The sequence below is a fragment of the Neohortaea acidophila genome (genome assembly GCF_010093505.1).
Source record: "Neohortaea acidophila strain CBS 113389 unplaced genomic scaffold BDY17scaffold_14, whole genome shotgun sequence".
Lineage (NCBI taxonomy): Eukaryota > Fungi > Ascomycota > Dothideomycetes > Mycosphaerellales > Teratosphaeriaceae > Neohortaea > Neohortaea acidophila.
Genome location: NW_022985523.1, coordinates 1 through 17,611, shown reverse-complemented (window position 1 = coordinate 17,611; position 17,611 = coordinate 1). Strand labels below are relative to the sequence as shown.

Below are 17,611 nucleotides of genomic sequence, written 5' to 3'. Positions count from 1 at the left end.
GGCACTGCATGCGCGATCGTACCCCTGGTCATGACTACGCTTCTCATCGACCTTGATTTGTACGATGGGCGGAGGATCTATCGCTTTTCGCGCTGCACGACTGTTAGCGAAAAGGCGTTCACTCGTGACGTGTCGCATAGCCCTCGTACTCTTCTCTTTGTGTTCACTGGTGATCAACGCCTGTTGAGGCTGCTGGCGCACCTCGAGCGTCACCAGTTCCCTGCTCGTGGTATGTCAGTGGGAGGGACATCAGAAGTGGTGCCGCTGGCGGACTTACTTATCCAGGACTGGATACTGTCGCGTCGGTCGCATCCCGTGGAATGACATGTGGTCGACCGTGCGTTGAAGGATATAGTACAGGCGGTGGGAGGGGAGGTTTGGTCAAGGATCAAGTAGAGAAAATGGTGAGCAACGTCGGCATGTGGGTAGCAGGGCCAGAGTGCGGGCGGGCGGTTGGCGAATGTTTTTAGCCCACGGGCAATCGGCGCATGAACCAATGTCGCGGTTGGCAAAGGTCTAGCTGGTTTGCATCGCGTGAGCTGTGATTTGCGCAGTCGAGCTCGTAATCGAATGAGGTGGGGCGATGAAGAGTTGACGCGGTCACGAGGTCTTGGCCGGTCTGGCGATGGAGGAGATCGTTCGGCGCGTCGTGGGACAGTGGTCTGCGCGGCCGGCGAGAGGGATGATGAAGTTGAAGGGAAACCGCGAATCGTCCGGTGTTCGACACGGGAGAGCAGTTTGGTGCGCGGAGATGCGACGGTGGGCGGCAGAGAGCTATTGAGTTTCGAGCTGGGGGATCGACGGCGGCAGCAACGGCGGCAAGACGTAGGGTGGTTGTGGGAGTGGGGATGTTGCGATAGTGGCCGCCAGACGCAGAGAAGACAGTAAGACGTGGCCAAGGGAAAAGCTTGGGGGCGTTGGCCCACCGAAAGCGGTGGTGGGGAGGAATAATAAGAAAGGTCGGCAAGGTCTGAGGAGGGATGTGTCTGCACAATTTCGTTAGGCAGAGCTCTCTGGTGCTTGCTCGGGGGCCGGGGCGCAGCAGAGGACTCGGCGCACCTGTCAGGGAATGCCGATCACGTTCGCAGACGGGAAGCCCCACGTTAGTGCTCTAGACGCTGCTGCTCTACCAAACTCGCGGGCGAGAGGGTAAGCAGTCAGTGTTGGGTGATGCAGGCAGGGCGGGAAGAGAAGATGCAGCAGCGGGAGGAGGGAAGAGCGGAACAGGCAGGTAGCTGGCTGACCACGGGTGGTGAACGAGGCTGGGTCCTTTCGTGGTCGCGACGTGAATTGATGGAGAGAGAGGGCGAATGTTGTTTGGCGGTGGCCGCGACGGGCGTGCATGCACACGATAGCCTTTTGTCTGCGCGGCGAATCTTGGTAGAGGAGGGCGCGCTGGATGCGTTGAAGTCTATCTGCTCGCTACCAGAGTTGGGCAGGAGCGAAGACGCCCACAAGGTCAGGCCAGGCGCTTCCTTCCACCACCACGCCGCTGTCGTCGTTAATCCTCGCTCATCTCTCTTCGCCCGGGGAAATGCACAGGAAGGATCCTCCAGCCTCTTGCAGAGATGATGATGATGGCGGAGACGGGGCGAGATCGCGTCTCAAATTAGGTTTCGAAGATGCAGGCGACGGGACTCGTTGACGGACCCGCTCTCTGCGCTTGCCGTAGCTGCTAGTAGCAGAAGGGTTTGGCATTCGGCGTCCGGCGGCGATGGATGACGCTGAGAAGGAGGCTGGGCAGGGGAATCACAATAGGAAGAAGCAATGCAGAGAGGGAGCGTGGGCGTGGGTGGATAGGAGACAGAATAGAGCGCCATCTACCCACTGGCGTACATGAACCACGCGCGCCCGTGAAACTCGGTCCCATGCATGCATGCATGCGCGCGCCGCCAAGGTGGACAAGCATATCCATGCCACGCTCTCAGGCACACTCGGTATGTGACGCATCTGGCATTCGAGGGGGGTGGTGAAAACCCATCATGCACCACGAGCACTGGACAAGCGAACCCGGGCGCCGGCGGCGCGTTAGCTTGCTACAGGTGGGCCTCAAGCAGGGGCCGGGGTGAAGTAGCTCCCGGCTGATGATGAATAGAGCGAGGGAGGAGACTGGGGGGAGGAGGGAGGGAGAGGTGGGGATGGCCGATACGCGCTGCAGGCTGGGCCCGGCCGCTTGGGATCTGCTGCAAGTCATCGCACGGATCGTCTTTGCTTCTAGCCTCAAACTCTGCTGCCGGCAAAGCAGGTGTGAGCTTAAATCATTCCTAATGGTTCGGCGGATAGCCATTATCGTCGGAAAGACTACGGCATAGACTTCAGACAGGTACAGAATTGTTATTGCGTTGTGCGCTGCTCCCCTTCTCGGCCCCTGTCGCGGCTAGCGCCGTGCAATTGCAGGCGACTTCTGCTGCGTGCCATCAGGTTTTTCGCACTCGTCGCCCGTCCAAGCGAGATTCTCTTGCCCCCAACCCGGAGCGGACGGCGATGCCACAAGGCCCATTTTAGCCTCTTACCGCTTCTGGACTTTAGGTTTGGCGAAGCAGGCCCATGTCGCCGATTCGCTCCAAGGACATTGCGCAATAAGGATCGCCTGCGTCGGATCTCTTCACCATCCAAAGCGACGACGGCGCGAAACGGAAGTTGTCATCGACTGCTTGACGCCCGAAATGCCGACCGCATGGCCCGTCGCACCCGACTCTTCTCTTATTCGTCCCCTTTCGTCAGAAACACCGACCCCGGCGAGTGCAGACAATTGCTTTGTACCTTGTGTCTGTGCATCGCGAGCGTTGCCGATTATGCTTCCAAGCCGTTACACAAGGCGCATTTTACCTTTTGCGCCCACGGACAACATCCATGCGTTCTGAATGACCTCAGCACATCCACCTGACTGGCTGGGTTTGACATTTCCGATGTGTCGAAGAACGCACCGAACATCCACATCCACGCCACACTCGCTGTACATGGCCTACAGTTCGCATTCCGGTGGCTGGCAGCCGCGCAAAAACGACACCCCTGCCGCCCGACTGCGGCTAACCGAACGTCCAGCTCGGCTCTGCCTCTCTTGTCTCTCGTTTGCCCCGTCTCAGCATGGCCAGAGTCGCGTAATAAACGACCGCCTCGACTCTCCTGTGTACAGGGTAGCCTTGCTTGTTGGGGACCTGCTGACCTTGGTTTTTGCAGTATAGTACATGGGTAAAAGGACCGGTCGCTCGTGACTGCCCAACCGTGCGCACCTGTCGCGATCCGTCTAGAACGCATGGCGCTGTGGCGCTCGCGACGTCCAGAATTAGTACACTGGTCGTGACAAGCACCTGCACGACGCCTCAGAACCCTGCTGGCAAGCCACCACGATAGTTTCACCGAGACGTGTGGGCTTGATGAACGCGGTGCAATACGGTGTCACGGTCCCTCCCTCCCCTTTTTGCCTGACGTCTGCGGTCAAGGATCATTGGAGCGAGCAAAGCAAAGAAGCAAGTATGGTTGCTTGATTGTGTCAATCCTGCCAGTCGATTGGCCCGAAAGTTGGCCTGCAACAATCATGAAACCGGCCAGCTCCTCTTCCAAAGTCTTCCGGCTCACTGAAATGCCCATGCCGTAGAACACAGAGAGCCGCGCATTCCATCATGTCCCTCGAAGCATCCGTGACTAGTGATTTCTTATGGAATCAAGGCGTGTTGCTCCATACGGATGAGTGCGTTGTCAGTGATTCAACGTCCATCGGAGTTTCGACGGAGCTTAAGTGACACCGGGCTGTAGTAACGGTACAAGACATCGGACCATGTTCGATCACAGCCCCAGCATTCTCGGAGCTGGATGGCATTGTCCTACGATGATCATACCTGAGTGTTGTCACCCGTTTACCTCATGGACAATGAGGAAAACAAGTCGGGTTGAGGCTGTATCGGAAGCGCGTCATGACGGGCCGACCTTGATGGCGAGGCTGTGGTCGCGCTGCAGTTGCCTCCGCCCTTGGCACAAATGCACAAGGCGACCAGTAAAGTCTCCCAGATGTCTATCAGGAATGTGGAAAAGGCGTAGAATAATTATGCACTGGGCTTGCTCTTGCTTGGAACGATGTTGCTTTTTTAACAGGCCGCCCCATCTGCCATGCCCCGCCGTTAGGGAAAAACGCCACGGGCCGAGGGTTGAGCCGAGCAGATACTGTTGGGCGACATGCCATTCTCACGACACCGCATTCCTCTGCAATCCTCAGCTGACTCCCTCACCACCATTCGCCCCGCAGTCAACGACACACTCTACCAAAGGCGGAATCTGAAGCATGGCCGGGCAAGGAGGAGGTAGGTGATTGCCATTTCCGCCCCTCACAAGTGACATCCCTATCGGAGGCCAAGATGCATGCTCTGCGTGCCGTGCGCCGGAGCCTGTGCATGTCTCCGCGGCTCACCGTCGTTGCGCCTTCTGCCATTCCCATGACACGCGGCTTGCATGCGTCGACCACCAGATATCGTATGCGAGCTTCGCAGCCATTGAGAGTTCGGACACCCTGCTAACCACGCGGATTCTAGACAACGCTTTCCAAAGCAGCTTGGAGAGCAACAAGAAATGGGCCGAGGAGACCAGCAAACGCGATGCCGACTTCTTCCCCAAGTCCGCCAAAGGACAAGCGCCGCAGATCCTCTGGCTGGGATGCTCCGACTCGCGCATCCCGGAAACCACCATCCTCGGCCTGAAGCCGGGAGACGTCTTCACCCACCGCAACATCGCCAACATGATTCATCCCACCGATCTGAGTTTGCTGAGTGTCGTGGAGTTTTCCGTCCGGCATCTCAAAGTCAACCACGTCGTCCTCTGCGGCCACACGAGCTGCGGAGGAGTCAACGCCGCGCTCGGCAACAGCAAGATTGATGTCCTCGATCTCTGGCTCGGTCCCATGAAAGCTTTGCGAGAGCAGCATGTCGCCGAGCTGGAGAAGTTGGAGGGGGCGGAAAAGGCGACTTACCTGAGCAAGATCAACGTCAAGCACGGCGTTGAGCAGCTCCGACGCCTTCCCCCTGTCTTGGAAGCGATGAGGGACCGCGGCTTGCAAGTGCACGGCTTGATCTACGACCTCGCTACTGGGCGCCTGGAGGACCTCCATTGCGGGGAGCATGAGTCGGCGGGCAAGAAGAGACTTGCCGTGTTCGAGACGAAATAGACATATATCGCTGACAGGCTCGTCCTCCGTGTCCGTCTGCATTGCGACACTTATTTTAGATAGATGTTCACGGTCGTCGGTCTTCAAATCGACCACAGCTATATAGCACTACACTCAACGACTCTCCAGCGTCAGCAACAAACAATGCCCGTTCTTTCCGATTGGCTCAGCAACGTAACCTCCATTATGCACCATGCCATCGTCAGCGGCCACGCTGGTCTTGAAAGTGCCCCAGATGGCAGCGATGATGGCCTTCATGTTGACCATGGCAAGATTGCTGCCCACACACATCCGACCCCCCGAGCCAAACGCCCAGAACCATCGTTGCATCTCCTTGAGCTCCGCCGCGCTGCTGTCCAGCCACCGTCCGGGGTTCCAGGTCTCGGGGTCGTGGAAGACCTCTGCATTGCGATGCAGACTCCAAGCTTGCGCTTGTACACGCACATTGGCTGGCACACCCTTGATCGTGTGCTCTGGCGGCCCGAGCGAGGCGCCTGCAGGGGTGATCCGGGGCTGATTGCCGGGGATTGCTGCGTGCAAGCGCAGTGTTTCCATCAACGCGGCGTGCAGCACCGGCAGTGCGTCAATCTCTTTAGCATCCCACCCAGGCTGCAGCCCCTTGAGCTCTTCATGCAGCCTTTCCTGCCATTGCGCATTGTGGAGAAGACTCAGTTCCCACGCCAGGAAGGTTAATGTAATGGAGCTCGTGTCGAAGCCTGCGAGGGTATGATCCAGCAGTTCACTTGCAATCGCCAGTCTGTGGTCTGCCACGACCTTCTCAACTGACACGTCGCGGCCTTCTTTCGTCTCTGCCTCTTTGAGAAAGGCACTTCGTAATTGCGCATAGACCGTGGGCCAGTCTTCCGGGTGATCTTCCTGCAGCGAACCATCCAGTCTTACAGTTGCTTCAGACTTGTCGCTCATTTCGATAACCCAGTTTTCCAGGTCTTGGTTCGCTGGGCCCACCCACGACGGTACAATCCAGTGCAGCAGGCCAATGTATTGCAAGAACCCGGTAAAGCGAGGCAATTCTTGCGGCCAAAACTGATATTGCTGGCGGGCTTTGAAGTCTCCGAAGAACTTGACGCCCATTTCGGGCTGCTGTACGTAGTTGGTGGAGTTTTGCAGTCCGAAAACGTACGCGGAAGTAAAGTCGGTGGTGATGGCGCCGAAGACAGTGTAGAACTCGACGGGCTGGTCGGAAGCGGCCAAGACCTTCAGGACGGGAATGAAACGGTCGTCGAGCAAGATGTTGGCGATGCGCTGCATGGACGGGCTGCCTTGCACGGTCGACTTTGCGTAGATGTTCGAGACCATGCGCTTGCGCCTGCTATGCGCCGCGTGCTCCTCCATGGCGAACATGGGCTTGACGCCGTAGTTGGAGAAGACGTTGGAGTACCAATCGCCCTTCTCGAAGCCGCCGGCGTAGATGACGCGCAGGCCACCGTCGACGGAGTTGACGGAGACTTCATTGGGCGCCAGACGAACGATTGGTCCGTAGTCTTGGTGAGCCTTGTGTACAGCAAAGGTGTCTCGTCTGCAGCGACGGTGGTTGAGGATCCACAGTCTGGAGAGGGGAGCGGACCAATGGGCGTTGGGAATGCCGGCGAGTGGGCTGAAGAAGACTGGGTGGACGATGTGTTTGTAGAGGGCGAAGAGCAAAGCCAATGCCACAGCAAGGGCGGAGAGAGGGATGGTCTCGAGGACGGAGAGCAATGCCATGATCTTGGAGGGCGAGCAGGTGGTGTGTAGGCGGCAAGCTGGTATCAAGGATGTATCTTGGGCGGGGACAGGCCAGGGCAAACGAGTGGGGGGGGGCATTTGTACTAAGAGTGATTGATGGCACTTGTGGCCCTAGATGCCTTCGCCTCGGCGGGGAAGGGGCTCATGTGTCGTTGGGCCATGCCGGGGATGTCAGCACTGCTGCATCCATCCCGCAATGCCCGATACGGCAACATTCATGAGAAAATGTGTCACGTGACCGCTGCACTGGTGATGGCACGCTTAGCGATACGCAAGGCAACAGCAGAAACAACTTGGTACGTGATCGGGAATAGTGCGAGTAGATGCATGTACGCCCATCACCAGTCAACGGGGAATGACTACCTACCTGAGGGAAGACTGTAGAGGCCGTGCATGCGACCTTCGGCGTGGACGGGATATGGAGGTGGATAGCGAGCTGACGTAATACTTTGCATAACGTCAAGTGTCAACCGCACGTACCTTCGATACATACCTCCGACTGTGCATATTTGCTTGAACGTGTCCCTGCCTCATCTCGGCCTCTGCCAATGGAATGTCGACTTCGCCGCTCACCAATCTCCCTCCGGAGCTGCTGGACCATATCATCGCCCACATCGACTCGGCACGTCCGATTGCCAATCTAGGAGCAACGGGCAAGAAACTGCGCGCCTTCGTCGAGGAGCGTGCCTGGCGCACTTTCACCGCCCATCGCTTCCCTACTCTGGCACCCAATCCCCCGCTCAATCCTGCGCTGCCTTACAGCGATGTGGCCAGGTCTCTGACAACTCTGTCCCAAGCCTGGGATCGGAGAGCCTTCGTTGCGAGGTACATCGAGCCTAGTGGCAACATCCGTCTCCTCCCGCAAAATCAGACGACCGATCGATGGAGGAAGCCGCGCGGCCAGACGATCGGCTTCACCCCGCAATTGGACTGTTTCGAGGAGGTCGTCGGGTCTTCGTGGTCGGCGAGAAACGAAACTCTCGCCTTCAGTGCTGGCGCTGGCGCTTGTATCCGTGAGCAGACACGCGGCAAAGACGGCGGAGACCACGTTCAGTGGATCGTATATCGTCCGCAGGGTGCATTGGAGGGCATCGATGATGTCACCAGCCTGCATTTGCTCCATCCGAACGGACGTGAAGAGCCGAGTCGTGCGGCACTCGGCGTCATCGTAGGCACGGCAAATGGCAATCTGCAACTATTGGACCTGTCCAGCAACGATGGAAACAACGGCGTCATGACTCGTTTTGTCACCGATGGCCGGCCCGTACGCTCGAGCAGTGTGATACAGCAACCCAACAAACCGAGATTGCTGGCTGCCAACATTGGAGAGGCTCGCGTGTCACTGTACCACGTCGACCCAGCACGGCCGCGAACCGCCCCGCTTGATTCGATTGACATTCCACGCCAGAACGGCCAGAGGACTTTGAGGGGTTGGTCGTCGAGCTTCCTATCATACGACCATCTGGCTGTCGGCCTGGGCCCAAGCGAGCGGCCCATACAGATCTACACCGTCCACCCTAGTGGTATGAAAAAGGAACCCTTGCGCAAGTTAAGCCTATCCCACGCTGCAGAGTACAAGGCGGATGATATTTCATCACCAGACTCCATGAAGAACCCGACGTCGTCCATCTATCCAATCGTATCCCTTCCAATGGCAACACACTCGATGGCCGGCAGTGTCGAGGGACAGATCTTTCTCTCAGGCGCCTACGATGGTGTCATCCGCCTCCACGACTTGCGGTCTGACCGAGATGTCGAGCAAACGTACACCGACCCAACTGACGAGAGCGCCATCTACTCTCTGCTACCCCGCGGGCGCGAATCACTGATGGCGGGTACAAGCAGGCATAGCCTTCTGAAAGTATTTGACCTGAGACTGGGGGCAAAGGCGTACTCTTACCAGGATGCTGCCAATCCCAGGACGGTCGACCGGGGTAAATCTTGCGATTGGAACCTCTTCCTCAAACCACACAGCGCGACTTACCCTGGACGCGGCGGAGGAAACAACTGGGCTCGCCGCAGCGCGGAATCCAGCGTCTACAGCCTTGCATCGCCATCGCCGTCCAGTCCGTTTATCTACGCAGGCGTGGAGAACGCAGTGGTGGAGCTAGCATTCATGTCTGTGCTCGACTCGCATCCCGACCCGGTCTTTGGCACAAGATTTGTTGACGGGAGGTCCAATCGGCTCGCGAGTGGCCTACGTCCGAAGGAGATCTTCGACCTCGCAATGTACGATCAAACCGCGGAGATGATGAAGCTCAAGACGCAGCGGAGCCTTTGGGAGACATTCCGAGTGCAAGGATCCCCATCGAATTCCTTCATTGGTGCACTGCCTGGGTTAGACGAGCGATGGAAAGTGGTATCCTCGTGAACCTTGCAGATCCGGGCTACGTACCATTTACGCCTTCACGCATCCTTCCCGTGACTCTAGGCTTGCCGAAGCGTTGCGTCTTTGGAGCGATGGAGCGGCTTACTGCAGCCGAGACTTGGCGGTCGACAGTCCTGTAGCTAGTTCGGTACATCTAGAGCATGTACTGCCTATGTTTGCACCTGATTGTTCATGTTGCGATCCTGCAAGGTTGCAATCACGTGCGGCGCTAGTGGTTGGAAATGTTGACTGTCGGGAAATTCGTTGCAATCCTTACGCCGAACCTCATGTCTACTGTACCGTCAAATCTCCTTACGCGAACCTCATTTGAAGAGCGCGTTCCCCGCTATACAGCACTGTACGAGTAACGGCCGAGCAGATGATATTGAGCAAACTGATTCTTCCATCCTTAAGCTCTTGTCGATTGACGGGGTAGAGACAGGCAGACTGTGCAAACTCCCCTCGTTGTCCCCCGAGCTCAGCCTCTAAATCGACATCACTTTATCTTGCATGCGCCTGCTGACAGCCCAGACGTCGCCTCGAGTCTGACAGAAGCAGTCCATCCTGTTGAAACTCTGCTTGTTCCCTGCCGTGGCATCTAGTTCTCGATTCAGAACACTCAAGTGCGGGTAGGCTAATCTCGACTCTCTTCCGCCGTCTTGGCCATCTCTACCGATTCTCGTCTCCTTCCAAGCTTTAAGGAGATTGTTCTCTGTAAAAGGATGCCACCGCTACAACCAGTTAGAAGCTCCTCGCTGACCGGATTACAGTCCCGAATGGGCAACATCCTCCCTACTGGATGGACTACACTCGGGCGTCCACCATCCGCCCTCACCCTCTACCTGTGCAGAACTTCTGCGGTAGCATCCCCAACGTTCGCAGCTTTACTCATTTCCTTTGCATTTACAGTATTCGCATCCAGACTTCGTCCAAAGGAGTATCAATCGATCTACGCAGATTCAACCCGAAGCGTCCCAGGTATTGTGATGAGCATTCTCTGCCCTTTCACATTCAAAGGCTTTATATCACCTCGTCAATTCCGCTTTGCTCTTCTATTCACTTCCTCTCATCATCTTCTACCGTAATCGTTGAAGTCGACTCCACAGTCACTTCGTCCTCTCCTTTCTTCTATTTCACCCGTTGCGGCGCCACTCGTTTCGCCCAACATGCATTCTCTCATTGTTGCACTCTCTCTTGTAGCAGCTGCCGTTGCAACGCCAGTTGCTGCTCCAGGTCCGCTCGCAGCAGCGGCCAAGCCCAAGCCGGTCGCCAGCTCTTCTGCATACCCTGCCAGTTCTTCAGTCGCTGCCCCAGTCTTCGCCTCCGCCTCCAGCTACGCGGCCCCCTCGAGCTCCTACTCTTTCACCGCGTGAGTCATCGCCGTCTTAGCTTTCGACAATGCAGAAGGCAGAACAATACTTGACTGGAAGCTAACCTTTGTGCCGTGGAAGCCTCCCTGTCTCGAGCTCCTACTCGGACAGCTACTCGGCATCGAACCCAATCTACGCAACCAGCACTTCAGGTGGTGTCGGGCCCTACCCAACCCCTCCAAGCTACGGAGGAAGTCAGGGTGGCGGTTACGGAGGCGGCGAGGGTGGAAGCTATGGTGGCGGTAGCGGCGAAGGCGAGGGCAGCGGATACGGAAGTGGAGGTGATGAGGGCTCCGGCGAGGGTAGCGGGTACGGAAGCGGAGGTGACGAGGGCTCCGGCGAAGGTAGCGGATACGGGAGCGGAGGTGAAGAGGGATCCGGTGAGGGCTCCGGCGAGGACAGCGGGTACGGAGGTGCAGGAGCACCATCGCCTTCTTCCGGCTCTGAGCCAGCAGGCTCGTGGTCCTTCCCAGGCTCGGCAAGCCCACCGTACGGACAAGGGAACCAGGTTTGGAACACCTTTCTCTGGGAAGAGATGTTCCTCTGGTGGCTCCAATACGTCTACACCGGTCCTCTTCCTCCTTACTATACGCCCGGTGAGCCTGGCAGTTGGACCCCATCTTCTGCCACGACTACCACCTCCGGCTCCGGGTCAGGATCGGATAGCTGGATCGCGTGGCAGCCATCCCCGCCAGCATATCCGACTGCGCCGCCTAGTGGCGAAGGGAGTCCACCACCATGGGTCTACGAGCCTCAGCAGACCCATTCAATCCCGTCATACCCACATCCCGGTCCCCCAGGCCCCGTGCCCTCTTACCCAGCTAGCAGCTCTGAGGGGCCGGTGCCTTCCTACCCGGCAAGCTCTTCATACTATCCGTCGTCCTCGGTCTACTCAGCGAGCTCCGCTGCTCCGGTCTCAAGCTCAGCAGCTCCATTCTCTAGCTCAGCAGCTCCGGTCTCGAGCTCAGCGCCCGCGGCGTCCAGCTCAGCAGCTCCGGTCCGACATACACTGAAACATCGTCACGGGCATGGGGATGCAGCCTGACTCCGAGTATAACAGAACATGACACGCCTAGGGTGTTTTTCCTTTCCAAGGGATTTTGGCTGGGCCGGAGGTGTGGACATTCATCGTATATGGGCACGTTCTTCGCCGATGAGATGAAGGAGGTAATTGAGCTTACAATCAGAGGACGAATACGAAGTTCCCGTTCCCAGATCAGTTTAATTCCCCGGCGCTTGCATGCTTCCATCCCCACATACACCACTCGTACGGGGTATGGGCAAGCTCATTCCACTCCTCATCGCCATTCTCGCGTCCTTCTTCGACACATACCAGTTCCGAGGCCTCCATCAATTGCCAGAACTCTCGAATATGGTCTATGTCTGTGAATCGACATGTAAATGTTTAGCACTCGTTTTGCAGGTGCGCAGACAAGGATCAGGTGGGATGTACGCACAAGCCATTCTCAGCGGGTAACACAGGATGACACGAGCGTCGGGGTGTGGTGCAAGCCACGTAAGAATCGTCTTTGTCAAGAGTTCGGGATGCTCCTCGGAGTAGATGGTATCGGCGGCAAGGATGACATGCGCTTTCGTTTGTCGAGGAGACACGATCTGCGTATCTGACTGTTTAGAGTCGAACAGCTGTATCTGATCCGGCTTGCTCCAGTCCAGGCTGGCGCATGAGACCGATTGTCGTACTAGCAGGGCCTTGTTCAAGAGGATATTCCCTGCCAATGCGGGTAGTAACGGGGACAAGTCTGTCAGTAACGTCGGCATCTTCCATAGTATGGCTGCTGTAAGACCAACTAGACCAGTTCCCGCTCCAAGTTCGAGGACATGGCTTCCCGATGCTGGCGCCTCCCTGCCCTTTGGCAAGGATACGGCGAGCTCATGCAAAGCGTTGGCCAGCACAAAGGAGGCGCCCCACGTGGACAGGGATAGATTCTCCGCCCTGGCGCCGGCTTGCTCCGATATATGGACGGGTACAGTCGAGCCTCTCCGATCAGTTTTAACATTGAAAGTCCCGTGCGAACCTATGGGCGAAGCCATGCCATTGACTGGCTTCGCCGCACACAAAGAACCCTAGATCCAAATTCGAAACGCGGTCACGAAGAGTGGTTTCCCATTGAAAGAATGTGGCTTCTGAAGACACGAATGCGGCGATGATGCAGCAGTGAAGAAACGACAACACGTGACAGGCTCGGGTGAATGCACGATGTGCCTGTGCCTGTGCCTGTGATGAAGTGCGCAAGCGCCCGGGCCAGGCTGGGCGGACGGGAGGGAGGAAGGGCGGAGACAGCCGCGGCGATCCCGCCGGACGTCGGCGCCAACTCCTCCAATCATTCCTCCCCCACCGTCACTCGCACCTCGAACTGCAGTGCGGCACACCCTGCATCGCTGGTGAACCCCAATCAACTGCAATCATAGGCCCGGGTGGTGCGAAGTGTTTGTGACGATGGCAGAGTACAGTATCATCTTCCCTTCTCCACAATCTCTACGCTCTTCTTTCACCTCACATTCCCACTGTCCTCCTCTCACTCTCTTCTCCTTGATCACAATGGGCAGAGGTCGGAATTGCTACATCAGCTACACTGCCTTTGTGCTCCTCTCCAACGTCCCTGACGCGACTGCTGGCAGTATCTGGGACGTCCACATCCTAGAAGGCCCTGCCCCGCCCCCCGACAAAGGACCGCCTTTTTCTGCGCACGCAAGCCGTAATCCCGCCTTGATTCCCTACCAGATCATCGGCATAATTGGCGCGTATATTGGAAGTGTGCTTATCGTCGGCTCATTGCTTCTGACCGTGGGCCGCAAACTTCGCAAGAAAGCGCAGAAGATGGCATGCGAGCCAACGGAAATGTTCAAGCCTCAATCCACCGCGTTTGGGAGGAGCCCGACATCACCTACCGGCGGTCGGCACTGGTATTCCCCACGACGCTTAGCCGACAAGCGAAGCATGAGCAGCAGCGTGCAGCCAGTGACCAGCAATCAAGTCTCGCCAGGCCTGGATAGCGTTGCGAGCTTCGACAACAGCGTGCTCGAAGCAGACCGGCGCAAAAGAGAGGCGGAGATGGAGCGGCTGTATGCCGCGGTCCTCGCACAGGACGAGTCGCAGGATCCTGATGGCATAGCCTCCACGGTGCCAACAGTGGACATGCCGCCCGAGTATTCGAGTAAGGCCAGTGTTCGGCCAATCAACTACGATCCGAGCTTACGGCAAGGGCCAAGTTACACCTCTACCCCTCGCGGCTGGGCTCCGGAGTCTCTGGCCCAGGCTATGTACGCAACCGACCCCGAACTGCCATTTGATGCTTCATCGCCCAAGAGTCCTCTACAGTCGGACTACTCGCGATGGGCGCCGTCGCAGCAAGATCACGCCCGGAATGTGTATGCTAGAGGAGACTCCGAGCCGAACTCTGCACGTGCGAAACACTCTCCACGCAAGAAAACGCGCAAATCACTTCGCAACATCAAGATCAGCGGGCCTATTATGCGCGACGACGATGACAGCGGCGACGACCGCACGCCTCTGTCTCCACGATTCTATGCCAATCCGAGTACTCCTCCAGAGCCGCCGGCGAAAGATACCCCGCGCGTCAGGACCTTTCAATCAGGCGGCATCAGCAAGGGTGATCAAGCACGGGACCTGGCGCTGTTGAACGCGCAGATTCCGAGCGAGCAAGTCATGGCGAATGCATCACGGACAGTGCTTGACGCCGGCACCACCCAACGAGCCGGTCCGAGCAGGGTAGGGGCGAGGGGCAATGGTGTGCTGCCTCTGCGCGAAATGAACCGGCAATACGCACAGCAGGCACAGACGTCCCACGCAACCACGTTCCCCCTCTCGCCCGGGCATTGGAATGCCACATCGCCCACGCATGGCAAATATGCCATGAGCGCGGGCCCGGTGAAGACTACATTTCTCGAGGCTCGTCGGGACCAGTTCGCAGGGCCGCGCACGGGATTGCCCACGCCGTACAGTCCGTACATGCCGTTCACGCCTCTGACGCCGGTGACGCCTCACCTGACGAGCAAGGCGGAGCGGAAGCAAAAGGAAAGGGAGGAGAAGAGGTTCCAGAAACCGATCATGGAGGAGGATGCGGTGGCGGATGAGAAGGAGCTGTGGAGCTCGGGGTATTAGATACCTTCCCTGTAGTAGGTCGGCACACTGGGACGATTGTCGAGTGTCGGGGGGAGGGTAATCATGAATGTGTATCTCGCACAACCTCGATTACGCCAAGACGCAGCACGCGTTGCGCTCCAATCGGACGGCAGCGCAAAGTCGATATGGGCTTATGGGCGTGGCGCCGAGATGATGACGGACTTGGCGGGGGAGTTGGAGGGTGGTGCGTGTGCCAGCTTTGCAAGTCGACAGACAGGTTGCAGGATGTGAACATCATTACCTATCATAGTGCGTGATGTGTCTTGTCAACGTCAGCTTCAGCAGCACTTTATACCGGAATTATTCACGCGATTACGCGGGCGCCACGGAACCTTCGGCTGCCCTCTTCCCCGACGACGTGGCCTTGGCGAAAGCAGGGTCCGAGTCGAGTCGAGTTGTGCAAGTGGTCTGCGGGATGGGGGCAAGGACCACCACGTGACGCCCACGCCGAGTGAGAGGGATTTGCTGAGCAAATTGAGTAAGCCGTCGAGGGTTGTATACACAAAGGATAGGCCGTCAGGATGGGCAAATTGCGAGGAAGGGCGAAGACGAGGGTGTCGCGATTGGTCTGTTCGGATGCCGGATTGGGGTAGGCGGGATGCAGGGCTGGCAGTCCCCCGGTCATCTTCCCTCAGCCTTCCGCTTCCCGGAAGCGAAATCTGGCGATAGCTGGGAATGGGGAATGGGCTGACATCCTCGCGCCAACCTGCCGCCTGCCTTGGCGATCTCTCTCTCTCTCTCTCTCCCCGCCCGCTTCCATTCGTCTCCCATCCTCTTCGTCACCACTCCTCCACCCACCATAGCACACATGTGCTCCTCCCCCCCATCGCCCTCGCCCTCGCGTCGCCGGTAAAGGCAGCAATGGCGGAGATCGAGCCGGAGAGGGACCGGCCGGCATCCCTCCTCCCGCGATGGCCCAGCCTGTCCGCCAACCTCGTCACCATTCTCAATCCCTTCGCCGCCGACGCCAACAACAAGCCTGCGCCCGACGCCAGCAATGCCGGCCCCAAGCGACCCTCATTCATCTCCAGCTTCTTCTCCCCGCAACCCCCCTCCCAATCCTCCGACCCGCGCGACGACGATGACTCGATCATGTTCGCCGAGCCCGACACGCGCAGCAACAGTGACGAAGGGTCACGCGAGGGCAGCGTGGACGACGAGGTGGCGCGCAAGGCCAAGAGGTGCAATCGCCCGAAGACCTCCTACAGCATCTGCCATCCGCCCCCGGCGTCGACAACGCGCCAGAAGCTGCACCGCCGTCCCCGCTCGCTCCTCCAGCTGCATCGCCTCTCCTCCCACGCCCGACCGAGCCCGGCCTTCGAAGTCATTCCCAGCGCCAACTACAGCGTGCGACTGACCCGAGCCATCACCAAGCTCTTCCCCACAAGACACGCCCGCTGCGCGAGTGATTTGGTGGTGCTGAAGGCCGAGGCATACTCATCCCTCGAGTCCGACGAAGAGCGGGATGCTAGCGATATCATCGCGCTCATCTGCACGGGACGGAAAGACGACGCACATGCGGGCAGCCGGGCCAAGATCTGTTTTGCCGACGGGCGGGAATGGGAGGCGTACACCACCCTGACGGGCGGGTACGAATTGTTCACTACGGATGAGCATGGGTTGGGCGTCACGGTCAGATGGGTACCCAAGAAGTGCAAAGAAAGCGGCAGGAAGAAGTTCAATTTCTCCACCATCTCCCCCAATAGTCGGCGACACCCGGTCATCGCGACCCTCGACCGGGCGCGAGTGGACATCAACGACACCTTCAAAATCCCCAATGCAAGCGCCGCAACTCCACTAAGCACGCCAAGACAAGCCGCGACTCCCCTAGCTGACACGATGGCGGAAGAGGCAGAAGAGACGGATCAGTGTGAGACAGACGATCGCCTGCGGGAAGTCATTGCAGTCTCGAGTATGTGGGTCACTTTCAAAGAAGGCTGGTCTCCGACGTTCAAGTACGATGAGAAGGAGAGAGACATCGTGCCATCATTGCCGCGGTCCCCCAGCCTCCAGGCAACGCCGGCGAGGGGTGGGGCCTCGTCGACCTCTCTCGTGCCCAACTCCCCGGTCCCGTCCGGCTCGGGGTCGCCTGTGCTGGAGAAGCGCATGTCTATGGGAAGTTCGAGCTCGGTCAATCTATTCCGCAAAGGCAGTATATTCGGCCGGTCCAACCCACAATTGATCACGAACGACGACAGTGGGTCGGCGCCGCCCTCGCCCAATCCTCAAAGCCCGACAAAGACTGGGCGCTCTAGAGCGGATTCGGCATCTACAGTGCTCGTTCACCGCGCAGCCAGCAACCGAATGCGCAATACGGCGAGCACGCGACCAGAAGGGCTGGCGTCGCAGCCAGAAACGCGAGAGCCTTCAAGCCCGGTCGGAGCGGCAGGTGTGCACGTGGATGACGGAGGCCTCCCGCTGCGGAAGGCGGAGTCTGTCGCGCGGCCCATCCTACCCCCACCTCCAGAATCTCAGAACAGTGTGGATGGGCGAGGTGGGAGTAAGTCGAAGAATGGCAGCAGCGCGTCGCGCAGCAGGCAGCTCAAGAGTGCAGAGAACGGGAAGCGGGAGGGGAGTGCGACGAGCGACAACACCACATCCTCGAGAGGCGCGTTGAACAAGCCGCCACTCAAGCCGGTCAAGAAGAAGAAAGGCGGGTTCAGGAGACTACTGTGTGGCAATGGGTAGGATGATCGATTGCGCTGCAGCAAACCTGCGGGCCACTGTACTAATAGGAATGCTACCTGTACGTGAACAGACACAAGGAGCTCATGGCACTTACCAACAAGTCCCGCTCTCACCAATCATCC

The 17,611-nt window shown here is 58.2% G+C and overlaps 8 protein-coding genes across 8 annotated transcripts; 6 read left to right on the top strand and 2 right to left on the bottom strand.

The window, feature by feature from the left end:
• The first annotated feature begins 3,488 nt into the window (after positions 1–3,488).
• BDY17DRAFT_62313 (uncharacterized protein) lies at positions 3,489–4,642 on the top strand. The gene is made up of 2 exons (XM_033738565.1): positions 3,489–4,298; positions 4,577–4,642. The coding sequence occupies exon 1, from the start codon at positions 3,779–3,781 to the stop codon at positions 4,274–4,276; it is 498 nt and encodes a 165-aa protein (XP_033585089.1). The 5' UTR covers positions 3,489–3,778; the 3' UTR covers positions 4,277–4,298; positions 4,577–4,642.
• Positions 4,280–5,155, top strand: BDY17DRAFT_319483 (putative carbonic anhydrase; the record flags this gene model as incomplete). Its single annotated transcript, XM_033736282.1, has 2 exons — positions 4,280–4,298; positions 4,485–5,155. 2 exons carry the CDS (start codon positions 4,280–4,282, stop codon positions 5,153–5,155), a joined length of 690 nt encoding a protein of 229 aa, XP_033585088.1.
• Positions 5,156–5,269: 114 nt separating this feature from the next.
• Positions 5,270–6,877, bottom strand: BDY17DRAFT_328447 (putative P450 monooxygenase; the record flags this gene model as incomplete). Its single annotated transcript, XM_033737844.1, has 1 exon — positions 5,270–6,877. The coding sequence occupies one exon, from the start codon at positions 6,875–6,877 to the stop codon at positions 5,270–5,272; it is 1,608 nt and encodes a 535-aa protein (XP_033585087.1).
• Positions 6,878–7,451: 574 nt separating this feature from the next.
• Positions 7,452–9,269, top strand: BDY17DRAFT_314155 (uncharacterized protein; the record flags this gene model as incomplete). Its single annotated transcript, XM_033735787.1, has 1 exon — positions 7,452–9,269. One exon carries the CDS (start codon positions 7,452–7,454, stop codon positions 9,267–9,269), a length of 1,818 nt encoding a protein of 605 aa, XP_033585086.1.
• Positions 9,270–10,015: 746 nt separating this feature from the next.
• Positions 10,016–11,861, top strand: BDY17DRAFT_62390 (uncharacterized protein). The gene is made up of 2 exons (XM_033738566.1): positions 10,016–10,635; positions 10,718–11,861. The coding sequence occupies exons 1-2, from the start codon at positions 10,433–10,435 to the stop codon at positions 11,679–11,681; spliced, it is 1,167 nt and encodes a 388-aa protein (XP_033585085.1). The 5' UTR covers positions 10,016–10,432; the 3' UTR covers positions 11,682–11,861.
• BDY17DRAFT_306074 (putative methyltransferase-domain-containing protein) lies at positions 11,832–12,928 on the bottom strand. Its single transcript, XM_033734988.1, has 2 exons — positions 12,094–12,928; positions 11,832–12,019 (listed from the first exon to the last, which is right to left on the bottom strand). Exons 1-2 carry the CDS (start codon positions 12,686–12,688, stop codon positions 11,853–11,855), a joined length of 762 nt encoding a protein of 253 aa, XP_033585084.1. The 5' UTR covers positions 12,689–12,928; the 3' UTR covers positions 11,832–11,852.
• A 66-nt stretch (positions 12,929–12,994) lies between these two features.
• BDY17DRAFT_306073 (uncharacterized protein) lies at positions 12,995–15,045 on the top strand. Its single transcript, XM_033734987.1, has one exon. The coding sequence runs from the start codon at positions 13,095–13,097 to the stop codon at positions 14,778–14,780; it is 1,686 nt and encodes a 561-aa protein (XP_033585083.1). The 5' UTR covers positions 12,995–13,094; the 3' UTR covers positions 14,781–15,045.
• On the top strand, positions 15,046–17,611 carry BDY17DRAFT_306071 (uncharacterized protein). The gene has a single exon (XM_033734986.1). It carries the CDS (start codon positions 15,477–15,479, stop codon positions 17,487–17,489), a length of 2,013 nt encoding a protein of 670 aa, XP_033585082.1. The 5' UTR covers positions 15,046–15,476; the 3' UTR covers positions 17,490–17,611.

Bases quoted from the DNA above. Each gene is read 5' to 3' on its own strand.
- BDY17DRAFT_62313 (XM_033738565.1), top strand. From the start codon at position 3,779: ATGTTCGATCACAGCCCCAGCATTCTCGGAGCTGGATGGCATTGTCCT.
- BDY17DRAFT_62390 (XM_033738566.1), top strand. From the start codon at position 10,433: ATGCATTCTCTCATTGTTGCACTCTCTCTTGTAGCAGCTGCCGTTGCA. The intron at 10,636-10,717 runs GTGAGTCATCGC...GTGCCGTGGAAG, and splicing joins AGCTCCTACTCTTTCACCGC to CCTCCCTGTCTCGAGCTCCT.
- BDY17DRAFT_306074 (XM_033734988.1), bottom strand. From the start codon at position 12,688: ATGGCTTCGCCCATAGGTTCGCACGGGACTTTCAATGTTAAAACTGAT. The intron at 12,020-12,093 runs GTGCGTACATCC...GTCGATTCACAG, and splicing joins TTACCCGCTGAGAATGGCTT to ACATAGACCATATTCGAGAG.
- BDY17DRAFT_306073 (XM_033734987.1), top strand. From the start codon at position 13,095: ATGGCAGAGTACAGTATCATCTTCCCTTCTCCACAATCTCTACGCTCT.
- BDY17DRAFT_306071 (XM_033734986.1), top strand. From the start codon at position 15,477: ATGGGGAATGGGCTGACATCCTCGCGCCAACCTGCCGCCTGCCTTGGC.